The sequence below is a fragment of the Tachypleus tridentatus genome, chromosome 7 (assembly GCF_004210375.1).
Source record: "Tachypleus tridentatus isolate NWPU-2018 chromosome 7, ASM421037v1, whole genome shotgun sequence".
NCBI lineage: Eukaryota > Metazoa > Arthropoda > Merostomata > Xiphosura > Limulidae > Tachypleus > Tachypleus tridentatus.
Window position 1 is genome coordinate 101,302,424 of NC_134831.1, and position 23,344 is coordinate 101,325,767.

The 23,344-nt window shown below is 31.8% G+C and overlaps 1 protein-coding gene across 1 annotated transcript in view; it reads right to left on the minus strand.

Moving 5' to 3' along the window:
* The window catches only part of LOC143256304 (ATP-binding cassette sub-family C member 9-like), a 112,595-nt gene that overhangs the window by 13,991 nt on the left and 75,260 nt on the right, over window positions 1-23,344 (minus strand). The window contains 11 exon segments of the mRNA XM_076513376.1: window positions 674-797; window positions 1,576-1,689; window positions 2,566-2,668; window positions 3,829-3,921; window positions 8,993-9,150; window positions 10,048-10,117; window positions 11,023-11,183; window positions 15,690-15,922; window positions 17,096-17,399; window positions 17,790-17,999; window positions 22,505-22,642. Coding sequence (XP_076369491.1) covers window positions 674-797; window positions 1,576-1,689; window positions 2,566-2,668; window positions 3,829-3,921; window positions 8,993-9,150; window positions 10,048-10,117; window positions 11,023-11,183; window positions 15,690-15,922; window positions 17,096-17,399; window positions 17,790-17,999; window positions 22,505-22,642 — 1,708 coding nt within the window.

Sequence of the window (23,344 nt, forward strand, 5' to 3'; positions counted from 1 at the left end):
GTTACATATACTTACAATAGTATAATATAATATAGTATCCACAATGGTTTCTAGTTCTATGAAAGTTACATATACTTACAATAGTATAATATAATATAGTATCCACAATGGTTTCTAGTTCTGTGAATGTTACATATACTTACAATAGTATAATATAATATAGTATCCACAATGGTTTCTAGTTCTATGAATGTTACATATACTTACAATAGTATAATATAATATAGTATCCACAATGGTTTCTAATTCTATGAATGTTACATATACTTACAATAGTATAATATAATTTACAGTAGGTGCTGTGGCAACAAAACTATGTAATTTGGTCCAACTTCATGTTTCTTTCATGATAATGAGAAACCCACTTGAAGTAAAAATATATTATAAAGACAATTAGTATGGATATTAAAACTTTCATTAAAGTGCCCCAATAGCACAGCGGTATGTCTGTAGACTTACAATGCTAGAATCCTGGTTTCGATACATGTGGTGGCAAAGCACAGATAGCCCATTGTGGAGCTTTCTGCTTAACTTCAAAATAGTAAAATAAGAACAATTATAATTAAAATAAAGTACAGAACAAAGTTTCAACCTTCTTAGGTCATCTCCAGCAAGAAATAAAGTGCGAAAGTATACGTTGTTGGACCTCAAATGTAGAGAAGCAAAACCTTACCTGTGTCATCTTCCCCATAACTCTCAGTTGGTAACTGGGAATATTCGTCCACTCGTTCCACTGCCGACATGTACATTTCAACACTGGCCATGTTTCGTACCACCCAGTTTAAATAGATGGGAACCTGATGATATTCAAAACATGAAACGAGTTCCATCAATACGTTTCACTTCTGTAAAAATCCTTTCCACAAACTCTTAATTAATCTTGTGTACACTACATTCTATTCATAACACTAAACAATAAGGTTACCTTGGAAACAATACTTCACAATAAGGTTACCTTGGAAACAATACTTCACAATAAGGTTACCTTAGAAACAATACTTCACAATAAGGTTACCTTGGAAACAATACTTCACAATAAGGTTACCTTAGAAACAATACTTCACAATAAGGTTACCTTAGAAACAATACTTCACAATAAGGTTACCCTGGAAGCAATAATGATTATGTATATATTTTTTCACCAGTGGTTTTATGTTTTCTTTGATTGGCTGAACACTCTGCTGTGGACTGTAGTTTTTCCAAGGGCCATCAGCATAGATTGAGCCAGCAAACCAAAGAAATACAGTTAGGCCTCTTATAATGGTGAAATGTATATAATATCTATGGAGTTTTGAATCCATTTTACTTTATGATGTAGCAACCTAAATTAAATATGTAAGTGTTAGGACATTTTACAAGTTCATTATTCAATATTATACAGTGGACAAACTGTTTAACAATTGTATATATAGCTAAACTATACAACTATAATGTTACTTCAGATACGATGCTCAACTATAACATTGTTTTTGAAATGAGCTCAACCCATTATTTATTACATGATTTTAAATGAAAAACTATAATGTTACTTCAGATACTATACTCAACAATAATGGTACAGTTTTAGAAACTTACAAGAAGAGTGTAGTTCAAGGCTAATCCCAGAAAGGCAGGAGTCACGTAACCGTAAATAGCAATCGTTAATGTTGACACTGTGGCTATGAACAAGATGACCCCACCAAGATAATCCTTTAAAAGATAAAAGATATTAGTTAAAATGGAATGTTATCACCAACAACTCCTATATTTCTAGACACTTCTCAACAGTCATGGATTGAAGAATTTTTCAATATAAGACTATGAAGGTTTTATGCTAGACAATATAATTCTGCATCAAGTTTCTTTGTAAATTAAAGTAACAGTAATATATGTGACAGTAATATACATGCACATTTTTGTAAAGTACTTTCAGTTTGGTTTGTTTTAAATTTCATGCAAAGCTACGTTTGGGCTATCTATACTAGCTGTCCTTAATTTAGCAAAATGACAGACGAGAGGAAAGATTGTAAGTCATCAACACCTACCATCAACTCTTGGGCGACTCTTTTATCAATGAATAATGGGATTGACCATCACATTACATGTTCCAACAGCTGAAAGAGCAACCATGTTTGGTGGAATGTGGGTTCAAACCCTTGACCCACAGATTGTGAGATGAGCACCCTAGCCACCCGGCCATGCTGGGCCCCATTATTTGTGACAAATGCTAGTGATATCATGGTCCCATTTCACTAAATCTTGTAATGTAACAAGTATGCCCAACTTGGTTCAAGGGTAGGGAAGTATTAGAAAGAACTGATGAAAAAACAAGCTTTTCTCTTACCAATGAATAGTGGATCAACTTTGACATTATAACTCCCCTACAATGAGGTTGAGAACATTTTGTAATAGGTATTTGAATTTGTGACCTGTAGAATGTGAGTGGAGCACTCCAACAAACAGGCTATGCTAGACCATGAACATTTACATATTCAATAGTTCTTTTAAAAATATTATGATAAAAAAAACATCTGTTCAACAGTAACAATATTGTACACACATTTGGTTATAGCTAGTTCTACTTACAAGTGCTATTCCCAACCAGCAGTTTGCGCAGTTGACCATTAAGAATGCAAGGTTGTTCATGTTGATAAAGTTTGTCAAAATTTCAAAAAATCTCTTTTCATCCCTAAAAATATAAAAAGGAAAATAAAAACAATAACAGTTTTATTTTTCATAAGATGTAACTAAATTAAAGGAAAAAATATATTCTTCTGTTTCATACATTAATCATTCAAAGTATTTCATAAATGGAGATTTTTAAAAACTACTTGTTTTTAACAATAAAAACAAACAAGATATTCATTTCCACACTAACAGATAATATTTTTCACACAATTATCACATTATTGACTTGCTTTAAACACCTGTACTGGAGCCCTTATGAAGCTGTATAGCACCTTTCAGGAAGATAGCACTGGAAACAACCTTGTAATAGAAAACTACAGTGTGTATTTATATATAAAGGTGTATTGTGGTCCACATATTGATGTAAATGTTCTTATTTCAGGAAAGTCTGAATACTCTCTCAGACATTTCTAATTCCATGCATGGAGTCTATAAACATAATTAAGTACCTTTTCTGTTGTTGACTTAACTTTAAAAAACAAAACGAGTACATTTGAAAGGTAACACGATTGTCAAAATAAATAACTTGCCACAACTTATAATGGTTAATCAATAAGACATAATAAAGTACAAGTAAATTCCTGTTTCTCTTAGTTAGATATTCAATATGAAAACAGCACAAGAAAAAACCAGTTGCTGGTCAATAGCTTTTTGTTTAAAGAGTCTGAATGTTAAATCTTTACATTTAAGAAAACAATGTTGTAATTCTTCTTTCAGTCTTTAATATAGTAACAAAAGATAAATGAAACCACATAACTCTGTGAGATACTACTATCAGAATAATAACTGTTAAAACGTGCATAGATGTGCAGGTTAAATCTCTGTTTTTTTCACAAAAGTACAGTAGTCAAGGTACAATTTCGATTTGTGACAATATAAACGAAAGTGTAGAACAATAGGTAAGTAGCTTCAGAATGCTCAAAACAAAATAAGATAGAGGTTATATCAAACAAGACTACAATATGTTTTGGTGTAGTTGAATAAAAAACGTGTGCTAAACATTATATCCATGAATGGAAAAACCCTATTGCACATCATTTTAATCAAAGATGTTTATTTGTGTTACATTCTACAACAAAGTTTGTGAATATTTACGAACCTACAATGATTATTATCCATGTGTATACAGTATGTTTAAAATAGAAACATACAAATACATACCTGAAAGCTCGTATTGTTGAAAGACCATTAAGTGTTTCTGAGAAATGAGAAAAGATAGGAGATTTTGTAATGCTATCAAGCCGTTGTAACTCCCTGAAAAAATAAAAACATATCTTCTAAGTTAGGGTACAACTATCACTAGAAATATTTTATTATCTATTTTTATGGCTTTTGTAACATTTTATTACTCATTAAGCTGTTATAAGGTCTTAGATGTAAAGAAATTACATTTAAACACAACAAAAGGCTTCAAAAGTTTCTGCTTTACAAAACATGAAGTTGGTTACACATATTCACAAACATCTACAGATGTTTAAACAGGTAAACTCTTGAAGTTAACTTGAAGTTATGAGTACCATAAATAAAATCAAGGATCACAAAGTAGAAAACAAGATCTAAAACACTTGCACATGGTAAAGTTTCTTTTGTTAGCTCATTAGGATAAATGGTTTGCTTGTGACAGTACAAGGGTTATTAAATTCTTGTTTTAATCAATAAATGGTTTGCTTGTGACAGTACAAGGGTTATTAAATTCTTGTTTTAATCAATAAATGGTTTGCTTGTGACAGTACAAGGGTTATTAAATTCTTGTTTTAATCAGTAAATGGTTTGCTTGTGACAGTACAAGGGTTATTAAATTCTTGTTTTAATCAATAAATGGTTTGCTTGTGACAGTACAAGGGTTATTAAATTCTTGTTTTAATCAATAAATGGTTTGCTTGTGACAGTACAAGGGTTATTAAAATCTTGTTTTAATCAATAAATGGTTTGCTTGTGACAGTACAAGGGTTATTAAATTCTTGTTTTAATCAATAAATGGTTTGCTTGTGACAGTACAAGGGTTATTAAATTCTTGTTTTAATCAGTAAATGGTTTGCTTGTGACAGTACAAGGGTTATTAAATTCTTGTTTTAATCAATAAATGGTTTGCTTGTGACAGTACAAGGGTTATTAAATTCTTGTTTTAATCAGTAAATGGTTTGCTTGTGACAGTACAAGGGTTATTAAATTCTTGTTTTAATCAGTAAATGGTTTGCTTGTGACAGTACAAGGGTTATTAAATTCTTGTTTTAATCAAGGGTTATTAAATGGTAAATGGTTTGCTTGTGACAGTACAAGGGTTATTAAATTCTTGTTTTAATCAGTAAATGGTTTGCTTGTGACAGTACAAGGGTTATTAAATTCTTGTTTTAATCAGTAAATGGTTTGCTTGTGACAGTACAAGGGTTATTAAATTCTTGTTTTAATCAGTAAATGGTTTGCTTGTGACAGTACAAGGGTTATTAAATTCTTGTTTTAATCAGTAAATGGTTTGCTTGTGACAGTACAAGGGTTATTAAATTCTTGTTTTAATCAGTAAATGGTTTGCTTGTGACAGTACAAGGGTTATTAAATTCTTGTTTTAATCAGTAAATGGTTTGCTTGTGACAGTACAAGGGTTATTAAATTCTTGTTTTAATCAGTAAATGGTTTGCTTGTGACAGTACAAGGGTTATTAAATTCTTGTTTTAATCAATAAATGGTTTGCTTGTGACAGTACAAGGGTTATTAAATTCTTGTTTTAATCAGTAAATGGTTTGCTTGTGACAGTACAAGGGTTATTAAATTCTTGTTTTAATCAGTAAATGGTTTGCTTGTGACAGTACAAGGGTTATTAAATTCTTGTTTTAATCAGTAAATGGTTTGCTTGTGACAGTACAAGGGTTATTAAATTCTTGTTTTAATCAGTAAATGGTTTGCTTGTGACAGTACAAGGGTTATTAAATTCTTGTTTTAATCAGTAAATGGTTTGCTTGTGACAGTACAAGGGTTATTAAATTCTTGTTTTAATCAGTAAATGGTTTGCTTGTGACAGTACAAGGGTTATTAAATTCTTGTTTTAATCAGTAAATGGTTTGCTTGTGACAGTACAAGGGTTATTAAATTCTTGTTTTAATCAGTAAATGGTTTGCTTGTGACAGTACAAGGGTTATTAAATTCTTGTTTTAATCAGTAAATGGTTTGCTTGTGACAGTACAAGGGTTATTAAATTCTTGTTTTAATCAGTAAATGGTTTGCTTGTGACAGTACAAGGGTTATTAAATTCTTGTTTTAATCAGTAAATGGTTTGCTTGTGACAGTACAAGGGTTATTAAATTCTTGTTTTAATCAGTAAATGGTTTGCTTGTGACAGTACAAGGGTTATTAAATTCTTGTTTTAATCAGTAAATGGTTTGCTTGTGACAGTACAAGGGTTATTAAATTCTTGTTTTAATCAGTAAATGGTTTGCTTGTGACAGTACAAGGGTTATTAAATTCTTGTTTTAATCAGTAAATGGTTTGCTTGTGACAGTACAAGGGTTATTAAATTCTTGTTTTAATCAGTAAATGGTTTGCTTGTGACAGTACAAGGGTTATTAAATTCTTGTTTTAATCAGTAAATGGTTTGCTTGTGACAGTACAAGGGTTATTAAATTCTTGTTTTAATCAGTAAATGGTTTGCTTGTGACAGTACAAGGGTTATTAAATTCTTGTTTTAATCAGTAAATGGTTTGCTTGTGACAGTACAAGGGTTATTAAATTCTTGTTTTAATCAGTAAATGGTTTGCTTGTGACAGTACAAGGGTTATTAAATTCTTGTTTTAATCAGTAAATGGTTTGCTTGTGACAGTACAAGGGTTATTAAATTCTTGTTTTAATCAGTAAATGGTTTGCTTGTGACAGTACAAGGGTTATTAAATTCTTGTTTTAATCAGTAAATGGTTTGCTTGTGACAGTACAAGGGTTATTAAATTCTTGTTTTAATCAGTAAATGGTTTGCTTGTGACAGTACAAGGGTTATTAAATTCTTGTTTTAATCAGTAAATGGTTTGCTTGTGACAGTACAAGGGTTATTAAATTCTTGTTTTAATCAGTAAATGGTTTGCTTGTGACAGTACAAGGGTTATTAAATTCTTGTTTTAATCAGTAAATGGTTTGCTTGTGACAGTACAAGGGTTATTAAATTCTTGTTTTAATCAGTAAATGGTTTGCTTGTGACAGTACAAGGGTTATTAAATTCTTGTTTTAATCAGTAAATGGTTTGCTTGTGACAGTACAAGGGTTATTAAATTCTTGTTTTAATCAGTAAATGGTTTGCTTGTGACAGTACAAGGGTTATTAAATTCTTGTTTTAATCAGTAAATGGTTTGCTTGTGACAGTACAAGGGTTATTAAATTCTTGTTTTAATCAGTAAATGGTTTGCTTGTGACAGTACAAGGGTTATTAAATTCTTGTTTTAATCAGTAAATGGTTTGCTTGTGACAGTACAAGGGTTATTAAATTCTTGTTTTAATCAGTAAATGGTTTGCTTGTGACAGTACAAGGGTTATTAAATTCTTGTTTTAATCAGTAAATGGTTTGCTTGTGACAGTACAAGGGTTATTAAATTCTTGTTTTAATCAGTAAATGGTTTGCTTGTGACAGTACAAGGGTTATTAAATTCTTGTTTTAATCAGTAAATGGTTTGCTTGTGACAGTACAAGGGTTATTAAATTCTTGTTTTAATCAGTAAATGGTTTGCTTGTGACAGTACAAGGGTTATTAAATTCTTGTTTTAATCAGTAAATGGTTTGCTTGTGACAGTACAAGGGTTATTAAATTCTTGTTTTAATCAGTAAATGGTTTGCTTGTGACAGTACAAGGGTTATTAAATTCTTGTTTTAATCAGTAAATGGTTTGCTTGTGACAGTACAAGGGTTATTAAATTCTTGTTTTAATCAGTAAATGGTTTGCTTGTGACAGTACAAGGGTTATTAAATTCTTGTTTTAATCAGTAAATGGTTTGCTTGTGACAGTACAAGGGTTATTAAATTCTTGTTTTAATCAGTAAATGGTTTGCTTGTGACAGTACAAGGGTTATTAAATTCTTGTTTTAATCAGTAAATGGTTTGCTTGTGACAGTACAAGGGTTATTAAATTCTTGTTTTAATCAGTAAATGGTTTGCTTGTGACAGTACAAGGGTTATTAAATTCTTGTTTTAATCAGTAAATGGTTTGCTTGTGACAGTACAAGGGTTATTAAATTCTTGTTTTAATCAGTAAATGGTTTGCTTGTGACAGTACAAGGGTTATTAAATTCTTGTTTTAATCAGTAAATGGTTTGCTTGTGACAGTACAAGGGTTATTAAATTCTTGTTTTAATCAGTAAATGGTTTGTTTGTGACAGTACAAGGGTTATTAAATTCTTGTTTTAATCAGTAAATGGTTTGTTTGTGACATGAAGCTCATTTAATAGTAAATGGTCACACTTGTGACAGCTCACACAAGGGTTATAGCTCACACTTTAAAATCAGCAATGGATTTTTTGTGATAGCTCACACTTTAAAATTAGATAGCTCACACTTTAAAATTGTTTTACACAGAGATAGCTCACACTTTGTGACAGAGATAGCTCACACTTTAAAATACGTGCACACAGAGATAGCTCACACTTTAAAATACTGCACACAGAGATAGCTCACAATGGTTTGCTTGCACACAGAGATAGCTCACACTTTAAGGGCACATTAGCTCACACTTTAAATTCTTGTTTTAATCAGATAGTACACACTTTGTTTTAAAATCAGTGCACACAGGTACAAAAAATGTAGCTATTGAAGCTCATTATCTTTAATATAAATGAACTAAAATACGTGCACACAGAGATAGCTCACACTTTAAAATACGTGCACACAGAGATAGCTCACACTTTAAAATACGTGCACACAGAGATAGCTCACACTTTAAAATACGTGCACACAGAGATAGCTCACACTTTAAAATACGTGCACACAGAGATAGCTCACACTTTAAAATACGTGCACACAGAGATAGCTCACACTTTAAAATACGTGCACACAGAGATAGCTCACACTTTAAAATCGTTGCACACAGAGATGCACACAGAGATAGCTCACACTTTAAAATACGTGCACACAGAGATAGCTCACACTTTAAAATACGTGCACACAGAGATAGCTCACACTTTAAAAAAAATTCCTAAAACAGTAACAGTTTCACAATTCTTGCAAACAAATTGAGTGTTTCCCTACATAACTAACATTAGATCCTGCTGCCTTCAGAAAACATTCTAAAACTATATGAAGATAAACATTCTAAAACTATATAAAGATAAACATTCTAAAACTGTATGAAGATAATTACCTAGAAGTGAAGCGAAAGAAGTGTTGTAAGTAGTAATACACTCCAACAATAGGGAAAACAGCAAAAATAAATATTGGGTTGACAATAACATCGACAACAATGGCTGAAATACACAGAAGCAAGAAACGTAGAAGAATTGGCAGAGTCACGGGAAGTTTCTGAAAATACAAATCAAAATAACAATCAAAACTACAGGCTACAACATTGTAAAAGAATTGTTCTTTTAAAGTAGGTTTAGGCAGTGATTCAACACGAGTACTGGACTTTGTTTTTTAATTTGCCTGCTGTTTTTCTTGATTTCATTGTTTTGAAAATTATCCAAAGAAACTTCAGTTTGTAAAACAATTCCTGTTCAATGCCACACAGATTGCAACTGAAGAGAACAAAAAGGAAAAAACATTTAAAAAAATTAACTGTTTTAAGCAGAAGAAAACAGAGAAAATTCTTAACTTTTTAAAATCTGTAACTGGAGATATGACTGTAACTGTGTGAAATTTGTATTCGTTACCAAGTTGATTTTTAGTTTATATCAAAGAAAGTAACTTGCTCTGATTTGAAGTTAATATAGATTTATAGTTCCTGGTCAATTATAATCTACCTGTATGACCCTTGGTGAGAGTTAAATCACAAGTACAGCAAAATAATTCATTTAATTCATAAAGATTTTAACTTTTGAACTTATTTTAGATTAACTATATTATGTCCAGTAATTCTTATCTTAAATACAATTAAAATAAATTATTTTGAAAGACATCATTTTATTTTTGAAACATCATGTTGCTTGTTTCCTGGAAATTTTAGTTAATAAATTAATATTAATTTTGTATTCTCGAGACAGATGGTATGGGTGGTATTAGCACTTTAATTTAAAAAAATACAGAACAACGTTTTGACCAAATCCAGTTTACTTAAAGTGGGTTTCTTGTTACCACAAAGCATGTGATATTAATTTCATTGTCCATCCTCTTGTTTTCATTGTGGTTGCATTTATTTTCAAACATTCACAACGACAACTATGTTACATAAACACAAGGAATATAAAAACCACCATATACCTTGTCTATGGTGTTTATATCTGTAGAAAAACGATTCAGAATTCTGCCTACAGGTGTTGTGTCAAAAAACCTGATAAAGAAACTTCTTTTATTATTTGTGTTTGGAACATCTTTTAAATTCGAATGTGTTTATTATTAATCGCAACAATAAAAGCTAAGGGAATTTTTCTTACAGTAAAATACATACACTCTTTCAGAGCTTTATACAATACAAAACATTAATATATACCTTGATGTCATTCTTATTGTTACTGATTTTACACATTTCCTGATTTAATTACATACCTTAATATTTTCTGGTCTGATTAGCTTGATCAGAGGCTTATTAAATGCACATTAAAAAAAAGGCAGATCAAATATTATGTCTTTTCTTGGTATTTCAAGTCACCAATTTTTCTATAAATTATATCTTTACACTTTTCATACAATCTAGCTTAAATACAAAACAACTCCAGTAGCAGCACTATTACCAGAACAGAAGCATGTTTTTTAGAATCGTATATGATTTTACTCAGTATGATTTGCTTAAAATGTTCATATATGATATGCTATGGAACTTTGTATTTGAGATTCTTTTAACACTTTATATATATGTAAAAACAGCTCATTTGGGTTGAGAATATATTTTACGTAGAGGAGCAAACAACATTTCGACTTTCTTCGGTCATTGTCAGGTTCAAAAAGAAAGAAAGAGATAACTGACCGGAAGTTGACCACATTACCTTTTTCTTTCTTTGTGAACTCGACGATGACCGAAGAAGGTCGAAACGTTGTTTGCTCCTCTATGTAAAATATTTTCTCAACCCAAACAAGCTGTTTTTATATATAATACCTGAAACAATTATATTTTTATTTTATTTCTCTACAAGTGGGTTTTCTCAACATCACTGACTTTTAACACTTTATAAAGGCAATGTGGGAGACTCAAAAATGAAACAATAATGTCTCTTAGCTTGTACATCATGCAGGTCTCACCTCATAGGACAACGCACAATGTTATTCAGCATTCTTGCATGTAAGATACGTTCAGCCATCAAGGATGTCATCTGGGCTGCAAGATTGGTAATCAGAGACAGAATAATGCTTACTCCAGACAAAACTGCATAACCAATCATGTAATACTGCATGTCTGTATTCTGTTTTAAAAGATTATAAACAAATTGTTACTAGAAAATAGGAGATGAGAATAAGACATATATCAATGGTGTGCTAACAGCTGATGAATTAGATCATAACATTACCCAAATGTGTGAATATGACAAATATTATTAATAGGATATGAGAATAAGACATATATCAATGGTGTGCTAACAGCTGATGAATTAGATCATAACATTACCCAAATGTGAATTAGATCATAACATTACCCAAATGTGTGAACATGACAAATATTAAAAACTTTTCTCATAATGTTAAGACTACTCTGACTTGAAATCTAGTTAAAAACAGTAATAAATACTTTACTTCAAACAAGAATATTGCAACATGAATGTAGATAACAGGATGTCTTAGTTATGAGGTGGATTAAGAATTCCTGGGGCCAGGGGCATGAAAACATTGTGCATCCTCTGTATATCCCCCCACCCCAATACTAAATCACAAACATATTAAAACTGAATAGATAAATATATGGACATTTTGTATCAATGATAAAGGAAGGATTTCCCAAGGAACATGATAACATGTGCTCATTTAGTAGGAGTGTCACAACCAAACACTGTTTCTTTGACTGGCTGTTCAAAAACGGCTTTCATCAAAGTCCATCAACAAGAATTCTGGCAATTGTGGTCACCAGGTGCTGACCAACAGACAAGATGATTGGACAGAACATGAAAATGGAACTGACTAATTAACTAATACTTTTCATATTAGTCAGAATTCAACAGACTCCATGCAGAAATATGTTTACAAAAACTTTGATGTGAAATAAAAACAAAATATAAAAATGATTTATCTCAGTTGCAAGCAAACAATGCATTTAATACAGTCTGGCGAGTTATATTTCACTTTATTACGTACTGAAATACGGAACAAATGTGTAAAGAAAACCAAAACACCAGGCATTTAACCCTACAAATAATGCTTCAATAATGCAAATTCATAGAAGTATGATGATGGCACAAGAAATGTTTTCATGGTATAAACTGGGTTTTCTGATTCTTTCAAGACAGCCAAATAGCATCAAGTTTGTGCCTAATGTTGAAAGTTTATGACCATTGATTAATGTTTAGTTTACCAGTTAACATGGCATTATACATTACACAGCTGACAATTCAGTTGCAGTAACCAAACTATTGTCCCCTACCAGACTGTCACGATGTTCAAAGTGCATTTCCTGAGTAAGCTTTGTATGATTTTATTTTTATCTTCCACTGAAACAAAGAATTTCCATATCATCTGTTTTCAATGTATTTATTTTTGCCAGGGAAACACACAAAAGGTAAATGTTTAATTTTAAACCAGTTTTATACCTCCATGGTTTCCATGAAGACATGTCTGGTGCATGTATACCTACCATACAGGCAAAGGCGTAGATCCTGAGGGGGGGGGGAATATGTTCCCCCTTCATTTTAGGTGGGGGTATGGTGCATACAATCATCCCCTAGTTTGGTCTGTTGAATTGTTTTATTGCATCACAGGCCTACAAATTGTGTGTTTGTTCTTGTGATGCTCGCGTTCTTATCAAACAAATTACATAATTAGGCCTAGATGTAAGCTTTTCCAGTAGCCGAAATGTACATCTTTAATATAGATGTGCTTCTAAGCTTTTCGATCTAAGCGATAATTCATAAGTATCAGTCAATAGGCCTAAGTATACATGCAAGTATCGTGGCAGCAAGATTACTCTGTGACTGCATGTTTACAGCTTTCAGGTTCATGTAATCAGAGATTACCAATTTGCAAATTGAACAGACCACATAAGTGGTTGCAAAAATCATCCCCTCCATCGGGTGTAAAAAATCTACACCCCTACACACTGGCATGTACCTAATCGTGTAGAATTATGGTGTTTTCTGGAATCATCCCTACAAGTGAACTATAAATTATTATCCAGCAGGTTTCCAGTAGGTTTGTTAATTATTATCCAGCAGGTTAACAGTAGGTTTGTTAATTATTATCCAGCAGGTTAACAGTAGGCTTGTTAATTATTATCCAGAAGGTTTCCAGTAGGTTTGCTAATTATTATCCAGCAGGTTTCCAGTAGGTTTGTTAATTATTATCCAGCAGGTTAACAGTAGGTTTGTTAATTATTATCCAGCAGGTTTCCAGTAGGTTTGTTAATTATTATCCAGAAGGTTTCCAGTAGGTTTGTTAATTATTATCCAGCAGGTTTCCACTAGGTTTGTTAATTATTATCCAGCAGGTTAACAGTAGGTTTGTTAATTATTATCCAGTAGGTTTGTTAATTATTATTCAGCAGGTTTCCAGTAGGTTTGTTAATTATTATTCAGCAGGTTTCCAGTAGGTTTGTTAATTATTATCCAGTAGGTTTGTTAATTATTATCCAGCAGGTTAACAGTAGGTTTGTTAATTATTATCCAGCAGGTTTCCAGTAGGTTTGTTAATTATTATCCAGCAGGTTTCCAGTAGGTTTGTTAATTATTATCCAGCAGGTTAACAGTAGGTTTGTTAATTATTATCCAGCAGGTTAACAGTAGGCTTGTTAATTATTATCCAGAAGGTTTCCAGTAGGTTTGTTAATTATTATCCAGCAGGTTTCCAGTAGGTTTGTTAATTATTATCCAGCAGGTTAACAGTAGGTTTGTTAATTATTATCCAGCAGGTTTCCACTAGGTTTGTTAATTATTATCCAGTAGGGTTAATTATTATCCAGCAGGTTTCCACTAGGTTTGTTTCCAGCAGGTTAACAGTAGGTTTGTTAATTATTATCCAGCAGGTTAACAGTAGGTTTGTTAATTATTATCCAGCAGGTTTCCAGTAGGTTTGTTAATTCCATTAATACTTGATACTCACATGTTTCACACAAATTATGAAAATTAACCTTGTAACTATTAATGTATTACCTGGTCTGTAACTAGTTACTGCTGATACCCTTACCATATCTGAGTAATCAAGTACTATTAAAACATATTCAATAAAATGACATCTCACCATAATTAATGTATCAAGTTAACACATTGTTTTACCACCATCATAGATAAGGGTTCTTCTAAAATGAAAATGCACCAAGCTAATTACTTGCATTGGTAAAAATTAGCTCAAGAAACACCACAACAGATTTGGTTACTTTCCTTACCCAGAAAAACAGATGGATCTAACTCTGATTAAGGACCTTTGGAACAAACTTGAATGTTGCATTTACAATCGTAATTCTCTACCAATCAAAATCCACACATTCTTACAAATGTACTACAGCAAATAGGATACCTTATAACATTTGTTGAGCCTATGCCATCCAAAACAGCTTTTACAGTGGTGGAACCTGGTATTTGGTGGGAGTTTAAAAAGACACATCACACAGTGTATAAAGTCATTTTAAGCTATGATCAGCAGAAATGAACACAGTTTGATCCCACTTGTACACTTTACCATTAGTATGTTTGTTAAATTTATATGGTTGCCAGCTGTAAGTTTTAATTTGAATGAACTGTCCAGATAGTACAACAATTTAACAAACTTTGCTATTCAGTCTCACATTGTATGACTCCACAGCTTTATGCTGAATAAATATGAGCAACATTTTCAGGCCTTCAACTGAGAAATCCATGTTGGCTTTAAGACAAAAAGCCATTCTTAAGTTACAGTCATCACAAGATTTTCTTGGGTAAACTGTGTGACACCTCTGACTGATAATTGCTATTTAGTTAGTGGTATACATGTTAAATCTATATACTAAACTATAATGTAAATTATGGTACAAGGTTAGAATCAAATATCACATCATTTTATTTGATGGAAGCTGACTGGGATATACAGGCTCAAAAGAAATTGGGATAGCGCCTTGACACATATGCACTAAAGGTCAAGGTCAGACAACCCTAGAGTTAAGATACAGACATCCAGCAGCATCTACCACCATAAAAGCTTTGCCTAGCCCTTTGAACCAGATAATGGGATTGACGCTCACTTTTATAACACTTTTACACCTGAAAAATGAGAAATGTGTTCAAAGGTATTTTTACTACAGTTATCTCATTAAATAACAAACCTATATAACTATGTCATGTTTGCTTCGAATATAACTACATGAGCAAAAATAATGACTAGCAATTTAAAAAAGAAAGTTGATATTTTGTCTTTTTCATGGTAACTTTCATAACTAGCAGGTAACAGCTTGTCTTATATTTAAACCAAACATTTTTGTTACTAATAGCAAATTAAACTACCATTAAACAAAGCAATACACATGTATACTGTTATACCTTATTTGAAAGAATTAAAAAAAATTTGTGTAGTGAGATTTTTAAGATATATTTTTATATTTCAAACTTTAAAAAAATATTTTTTATATATAGAAACCCCTCTAATTTCAACTCACTTATACATATCCTTAAAAACACACAATGTAAAGAAAATAACTAATTTTTTACACAATAAAAATGTTGATGTTTGCTGACGTAGCACATACTAATGTCCAATATCAGCCTTTGAGCATAACATAGTTTTATTAGTAATCTCACCCATAATGTTGTGTCATTTCTGGATTCAGAGCGTTTCGTCCATTTAGACAGCCAAAAGTCTGTTCCAACACGGATGGCTTGAGTTACAATAATCAACAGAATAACTCCTATTGCCAGCGGAAGCCTGCATGCTTTCATGTAGGTAATATAAAGACGTTTTGCGATCTTTCCCCTTTCTCTTTCTTCCATTGTCACAAGCTTCCCATTCGAAGCATCAGGAACGTCTTTATTTTCTAAGAGGTTTATAAAATACTTACTTTAACAATATATAAAGTGTGGATTCATTCATATGAGATTGGTGAGAATATTTTTAAAAGTGTTGAAGGTGACAAGGATAATCTGTATTACTATTCTAAAGAATGATGAAAGTCAACCAAAAAGTTTACACAGGAATGCAAACAGCACTATATAATAATATTTGTGTTAATTGTTAAGCACAAAGTTAAACAATGGGCTATCTGTGATGAACCTACTACAGGTATTATAACTTGATTTTGAATGTTCAAAGTCTATATATTTTACCACTGAGCCACTGGGAAGCAGATAATAAAAAAGCAGAGCTCATTAAAAGTTGGACATTCAATATCTGATAAGATTACTTAAAACAAACAGATAAGTAAATTATATCATGAAATTTATTTTTAAAACTTTTCATTTTTCAATAAGTAACTTTAGGCCCAGCATGGCCAGGTAGTTAAGGCACTTGACTCATAATCTGAGGGCCGTGGGTTCAAATCCCCATGACACTAAACATGCTCGCCCTTTCAGCCATGGGGTCATTATAACGTGACGGTTAATTCCACTATTTATTGGTAAAAGAGTAGCCCAAAAGTTGGCAGTGGGTGGTTATGACTAGTTGCCTTCCCTCTAGTCTTACACTGCTAAATTAGGGGCAGCTAGCGCAGATAACCCTCGTGCAGTTTTGCGTGAAATTCAAACCAAACCAAACAACTTTATAAAAACATAAATGATATGCATATAGTATACACAAAATGATATAAATAATATAATATAATATATAATATATACATATAGTATACACAAAATGATATAAATAATATAAAACATATCGTGTACACGTGTATAAATAATATAAAACATAGTATACACATGTGTATAAATAATATAAAACATAGTATACACGTGTATAAATAATATAATATATACATATAGTATACGCAAAATGATATAAATAATATAATATATAATACATACATATAGTATACGCAAAATGATATAAATAATATAAAACATATAGTATACACAAAATGATATAAATAATATAAAACATATAGTATACACAAAATGATATAAATAATATAAAACATATAGTATACACATACACAAAATGATATAATATAAAACATATAGTATACATATACAAAATGATATAAATAATATAATACCTTCTTCTTCGTCCTCCTCTTCTATTAGATCTTCCGAAGTTCGAACAGATATCTTAGAGTTTAGTCGTGATGGAGGACGGCGCCAAGAATGACGTAGATGGATGCTACCACTTCCATGAGAACGAGTGCTGTCACTGGATTGCATTCGGCTAAATTTTGGTCTACCGGTAGCAGGGTCTTCAGGATCTAAAACTGGAGGTAACGGATCATCATAATCTCCCCAGTCATGGCAAGGCAGAGGACTTGAAGGATCATGAGACATTTGTCTACTCAACGAAACTAGCCTCGGTCGAGGACGTATCTCCTGAAAAATAAATTTTAAATAGATTTTAATAATGTTCACATATTAAAGTGTATTAGGTCATAATGCTGGTTCAATAAAAGTTTGTTAGTTTTTGCAACATAAAAGAACACAGGCCGTTTCTATTATTAAAACGGAAAAAGTAAAATTATAAATACTCAAAAGTGGAAAATAAAAATCTGAAAATGAAGGCAAATGATTTAAAAAAGTAAAAAAAGTAAGGTTGTTCTCATAAAAAACAAGGAAATAATCATGACAAGACATATTCAACATCAAAATACTTATTAATTACACGATGTTCTTCTGTTAATATATGATTTAAAAAAGTTTAAATTAAAAAAATAATTTTCAAATGTGATCAATTTAAACAATTTTAAAATTTAACTGTCTAACCTGTGTGGAAGCTGTTCGGTACAAAGTTTGTTTTGACAAGATACGGACTAGCTTGTGTCTCTCTCTTGTTGTTTCATCATCCGGATTTTGTCGTGCCTTCTCCTCTTTCTGCATAGCTTTTCTGTAGGTTACAAAAAACTCTTTGTCCAAATTCTCCAGCTCTGCTAAAGTTCCTTGATGTTTAATACGACCTTTTTCTAACAATAGAATCTACAAACATTAAACAGCAAGTAAATATTGTGTTTTCTATAATTATATCTACATACAAAACCTGAGAATCAAGATCAAATCATATTTTTGTAACACCAGTAAGAATGGTTGGTTAGGTGTGAAACATGTATAAGGATTATTATCTGATCAGCTTGTGTAATAAAAAAAACACTTTAATAACAAAATCGAAGCAGTTGTGACACCAGTAATTCTTTGTTTTCCAAGTTTACTTATTTAGACTATATGAGGAGTGTTTGCCCCTATTTTCACCCTATTTACCCCCACAGACTATTCTATACAACTATAACCTCCTTATCATCTACCTCCTTCTCTGACACTTTTTGTTTTCCAAGTTTACTTATTTAGACTATATGAGGAGTGTTTGGCCCTATTTTCACCCTATTTACCCCCACAGACTATTCTATACAACACAACTATAACCTCCTTATCATCTACCTCCTTCTCTGACACTTTTTGTTTTCCAAGTTTACTTATTTAGACTATATGAGGAGTGTTTGGCCCTATTTTCACCCTATTTACCCCCACAGACTATTCTATACAACACAACTATAACCTCCTTATCATCTACCTCCTTCTCTGACACTTTTTGTTTTCCAAGTTTTCTTATTTAGACTATATGAGGAGTGTTTGGCCCTATTTTCACCCTATTTACCCCCACAGACTATTCTATACAACACAACTATAACCTCCTTATCATCTACCTCCTTCTCTGACACTTTTTGTTTTCCAAATTTACTTATTTAGACTATATGAGTTTGGCCCTATTTTCACCCTATTTACCCCCACAGTGTTTGCCCCTATTTTCACCCTATTTATCCCACAGACAATTCTATACAACTATAACCTCCTTATCATCTACCTCCTTCTCTGACACTTTTTGTTTTCCAAGTTTACTTATTTAGACTATATGAGGAGTGTTTGCCCCTATTTTCACCCTATTTACCCCCACAGACTATTCTATACAACACAACTATAACCTCCTTATCATCTACCTCCTTCTCTGACACTTTTTGTTTTCCAAGTTTTCTTATTTAGACTATATGAGGAGTGTTTGGCCCTATTTTCACCCTATTTACCCCCACAGACTATTCTATACAACACAACTATAACCTCCTTATCATCTACCTCCTTCTCTGACACTTTTTGTTTTCCAAATTTACTTATTTAGACTATATGAGGAGTGTTTGCCCCTATTTTCACCCTATTTATCCCACAGACAATTCTATACAACTATAACCTCCTTATCATCTACCTCCTTCTCTGACACTTTTTGTTTTCCAAGTTTACTTATTTAGACTATATGAGGAGTGTTTGGTCCTATTTTCACCCTATTTACCCCCACAGACTATTCTATACAACACAACTATAACCTCCTTATCATCTACCTCCTTCTCTGACACTTTTGTTTTCCAAGTTTTCTTATTTAGACTATATGAGGAGTGTTTGCCCTATTTTCACCCTATTTACCCCACAGACTATTCTATACAACACAACTATAACCTCCTTATCATCTACCTCCTTCTCTGACACTTTTTGTTTTCCAAGTTTACTTATTTAGACTATATGAGGAGTGTTTGCCCCTATTTTCACCCTATTTACCCCCACAGACTATTCTATACAACACAACTATAACCTCCTTATCATCTACCTCCTTCTCTGACACTTTTTGTTTTCCAAGTTTACTTATTTAGACTATATGAGGAGTGTTTGCCCCTAATTTCACCCTATTTACCCCACAGACTATTCTATACAACTATAACCTCCTTATCATCTACCTCCTTCTCTGACACTTTTTGTGTTCCAAGTTTACTTATTTAGACTATATGAGGAGTGTTTGCCCCTATTTTCACCCTATTTACCCCACAGACTATTCTATACAACTATAACCTCCTTATCATCTACCTCCTTCTATGATACTTTTTGTTTTCTTTTCCTCCAATAGTTTCTCATCTACAGAAGCCAAGGGCTGAAATCTGTTCAACAAAATAGGCTCATTGTAACTAGATTCACTACTTTTTACTCTAATAATGCTCTTCCTAACTTCCTGGATGTCATTATTAGTTGATGTACTTCTTAAATGTAAAAGTTTAAGCTACTCCTGAAATATGGCTGCCATTTCCCACAATCTACACTTCTAAAAGAGCAAATGTTTTCTTGCTATTTCGTAACTATCACTTTAAGTACTGTAGCTGCTAACAGTTGGTAAGAGAAAAAAAATGACTGGACAAAATTACAGACAGGTGATTATAGACTATGATATAATTAACTGTTTTGTCAAAAGTGATGATCATTATCCATCTTTAATGACATCACATAGATTTTTCTAATAAATTCCACAAGCCAATTCTCACAACTATCATTTCAAAGGAAAACAGACTATTCACAATGAATGACTTTCAAATATGAAAAGTGGTCTAACAAATTCCTTTACATCCCTTTTAGTACTGACAATATTAAAGATAAATTGATGGAGCAAACTTTATGAGACATATAAACTTAAATGTTCCAACAGCATAAGCAGATGTAGTTGTAAACAAAGACGTTTTTTATTATCTTGAACAAAAGTAACATTGAGGTCATACTTCAACACAGTTAGTGAAAAAAACAACACTGAGAGTGTTGGATTTCAACAATGGTAAAAGCTTTTCCACAAGAACATTAGAGACCCAACAAAATTCCCAAGAACATGACAATCATTTTTACTAAAATATTCATCTTTTAACAAGTGTTCACAACTTTCTGCCCTTATTCTTGGGTGAACGAGTTACCATCGAACAAGAAGAAATGAAGCACCTTCTTAATCCTGAATGAATGGGTTACCATCAAATAGAAAATACTGAAGAACCTTCTTGTGTTTGAATGAACAAGTTACCATCAAACAAGATACACTGAAACACCTTCTTACTTTTGAATGAACAAGTTACCATCAAACAAGATACATTGGAACACCTTCTTACTTTTGAATGAACAAGTTACCATCAAACAAGATACATTGAAACACCTTCTTACTTTTGAATGAACAAGTTACCATTAAACAAGATACACTGAAGCACCTTCTTACTTTTGAATAAACAAGTTACCATCAAACAAGACACACTGAAGCATCTAGCATGGACCTAGACAAGTCATTTATTACATTCACTAATCTTGTCAAACTTTTTTTCTCACCAAATTCATGTTGTTACTGTACCAATAATGTATCACATAATAATAATATAATATATAGAATGAAGATACAGCTGTATATAACAGTGATAGTTTTAGAAGCTTCAACATTTCTATTTTCTCCACAATGTATATCACATAATAATAATATAATATATAGAATGAAATAATATTTCAACCACTTTTATTACTCTTCCTTCTCCACTTTCAATGTCATTTCTTACAATTAATACAATTTGCTTTATTTGAGCATGAATTCCAATGTAAGCAGCATCTGGAAATGCCACAAGTTAAGCAGTCTCCTTTATTTTTACACTTATGTCTCCAGCAAAGCATTTTACAGATGTAACTAATTAGTATATTCTTTTTATGAGAAGCTTTTTTTAGATTGTATTATTAGGTTATGGTTGTTTAGTCTGGTGCTTCTAATACGTTTCTCAGCTATGATGTTTGTTTCCCTACTTTTGGGTCAGTTTCTCAACCAGGGGTCTTAATAATAAATAACGAATACATGTGAAAAACAAAAAAAATATAGTTCTTATGGGTCTTCTTATTTCCTGTTGATTGTCAATAAAACTAAAGTATATTTTTGATAGTAATGATAGAACCACAATAAAGAATTTTTATGTAACTAAATATTGCACCAAAGAACACAAATAATAACACACAAAAATCAGCTAATGTCCTCTGGATATAATAATTTTTCTGGCTTTATAATAAGAGCTATTAAAATTCAGCTAAGGTTGTTGATGTGTATCTTGTGGGAATAAAGTTTGAACTTGGAGAAAATTAGACAGTTTTCTAAACTTTAAAACAATGCCATTAGGTAGATTAAAACTTTGGCTTTATGTTGGTTATAAATAATATAGTATTAAATGTAAGAGAAACTTACTGCCAATTTGTAAAGAGAGGATGTGGTAAGTGGGTTGATTTTTCTCATTCACGGCTCCATAAGCAAATAAGATTGAAGACTACAACAATTATGCTTTGCTCAAGTAATATTTATAATAAATAATTTACATTAAGTTCCATACTTCCTGAAGGGACAATAATTACAGTAAAGAAGAGGGAAGACAGAGAGCAAATGCCACATTTCTCAAACAAGGAAAGATTAAGGAGTTTTTAAATAATCTGATTTATCACATTTTGATGCCAAAGTTTTCATACACATTAATAACATAGTTTAATCAAATGTATCTTTGTAAAGGTTCTGACATGTGCACTTTGACTTACTCAATGCAAAAAGGTTAAGGAGGGATCCTAATAAAGTCCCTAAACAATGTATAATTTAATATTCCAAAAACACAAGTTTAGCCTACCTTTGCTGCAAATGGTAAACATTCCATTTTGTGTGTAACCATAATGACAGTTCTAGACCGACGTAACAAAAGTGTTTTGATGCCGTGTTCCAAGACGTGTCTTCCAACATGAGCATCTAGAGCAGACAGGGGATCATCCTGAAAGTAACATGAAAAATACATTCTAAAATAAAAAACAAAAATAATTCAGAATCAACCATGTCCATTAAGATAAACAAGTTTCTTACATTCATATATTTATCTACTTTTCACTGTTGTGTATTCAGAGGTTTTGAGTAATTTCTAGTATCATTGCATGCATTTTGTTTATCTTACCACTTGTTTAAAGTTGTATTACATTTTACTGAAACTAAAAAACACTGAATCTAATGACTTCTTAGTTTTTGCATTACTGATGCTTAACAGTCCAAAACAAAAGAGAAAACAGGAGAAAACACAGATGCAGCAAAGTGGTATTACTTATTACATAAGTAGGCCAGCAGTGGCTATGAACAGGTAGTCAGGTGGTTATGAATTCAACACTGGTTTATGTCATGTTGTTGTACCCACTTGCTTTAGATGACTAAGTTGTATGATGAATACCTAGCTGTTAACTAAGGGGTTAACCTTTAACAGATTGGCATCCACTGCAGTTGAAACCAGAGTTTGAAAGCACTGGTTTTATACACCTTGTAACTGTAAATTCTTGTAAATATGTGAAACATATTCAAATTTTGATTATATAAGACATAGACCTGAAGGTCTAAAGCCCAACGTAAGCATGACTATATTCTAACAAATATTTTAATTTTTTGTCGTAATTCTAAATAACTAATATCACTTCAACATTTCAACTGATAA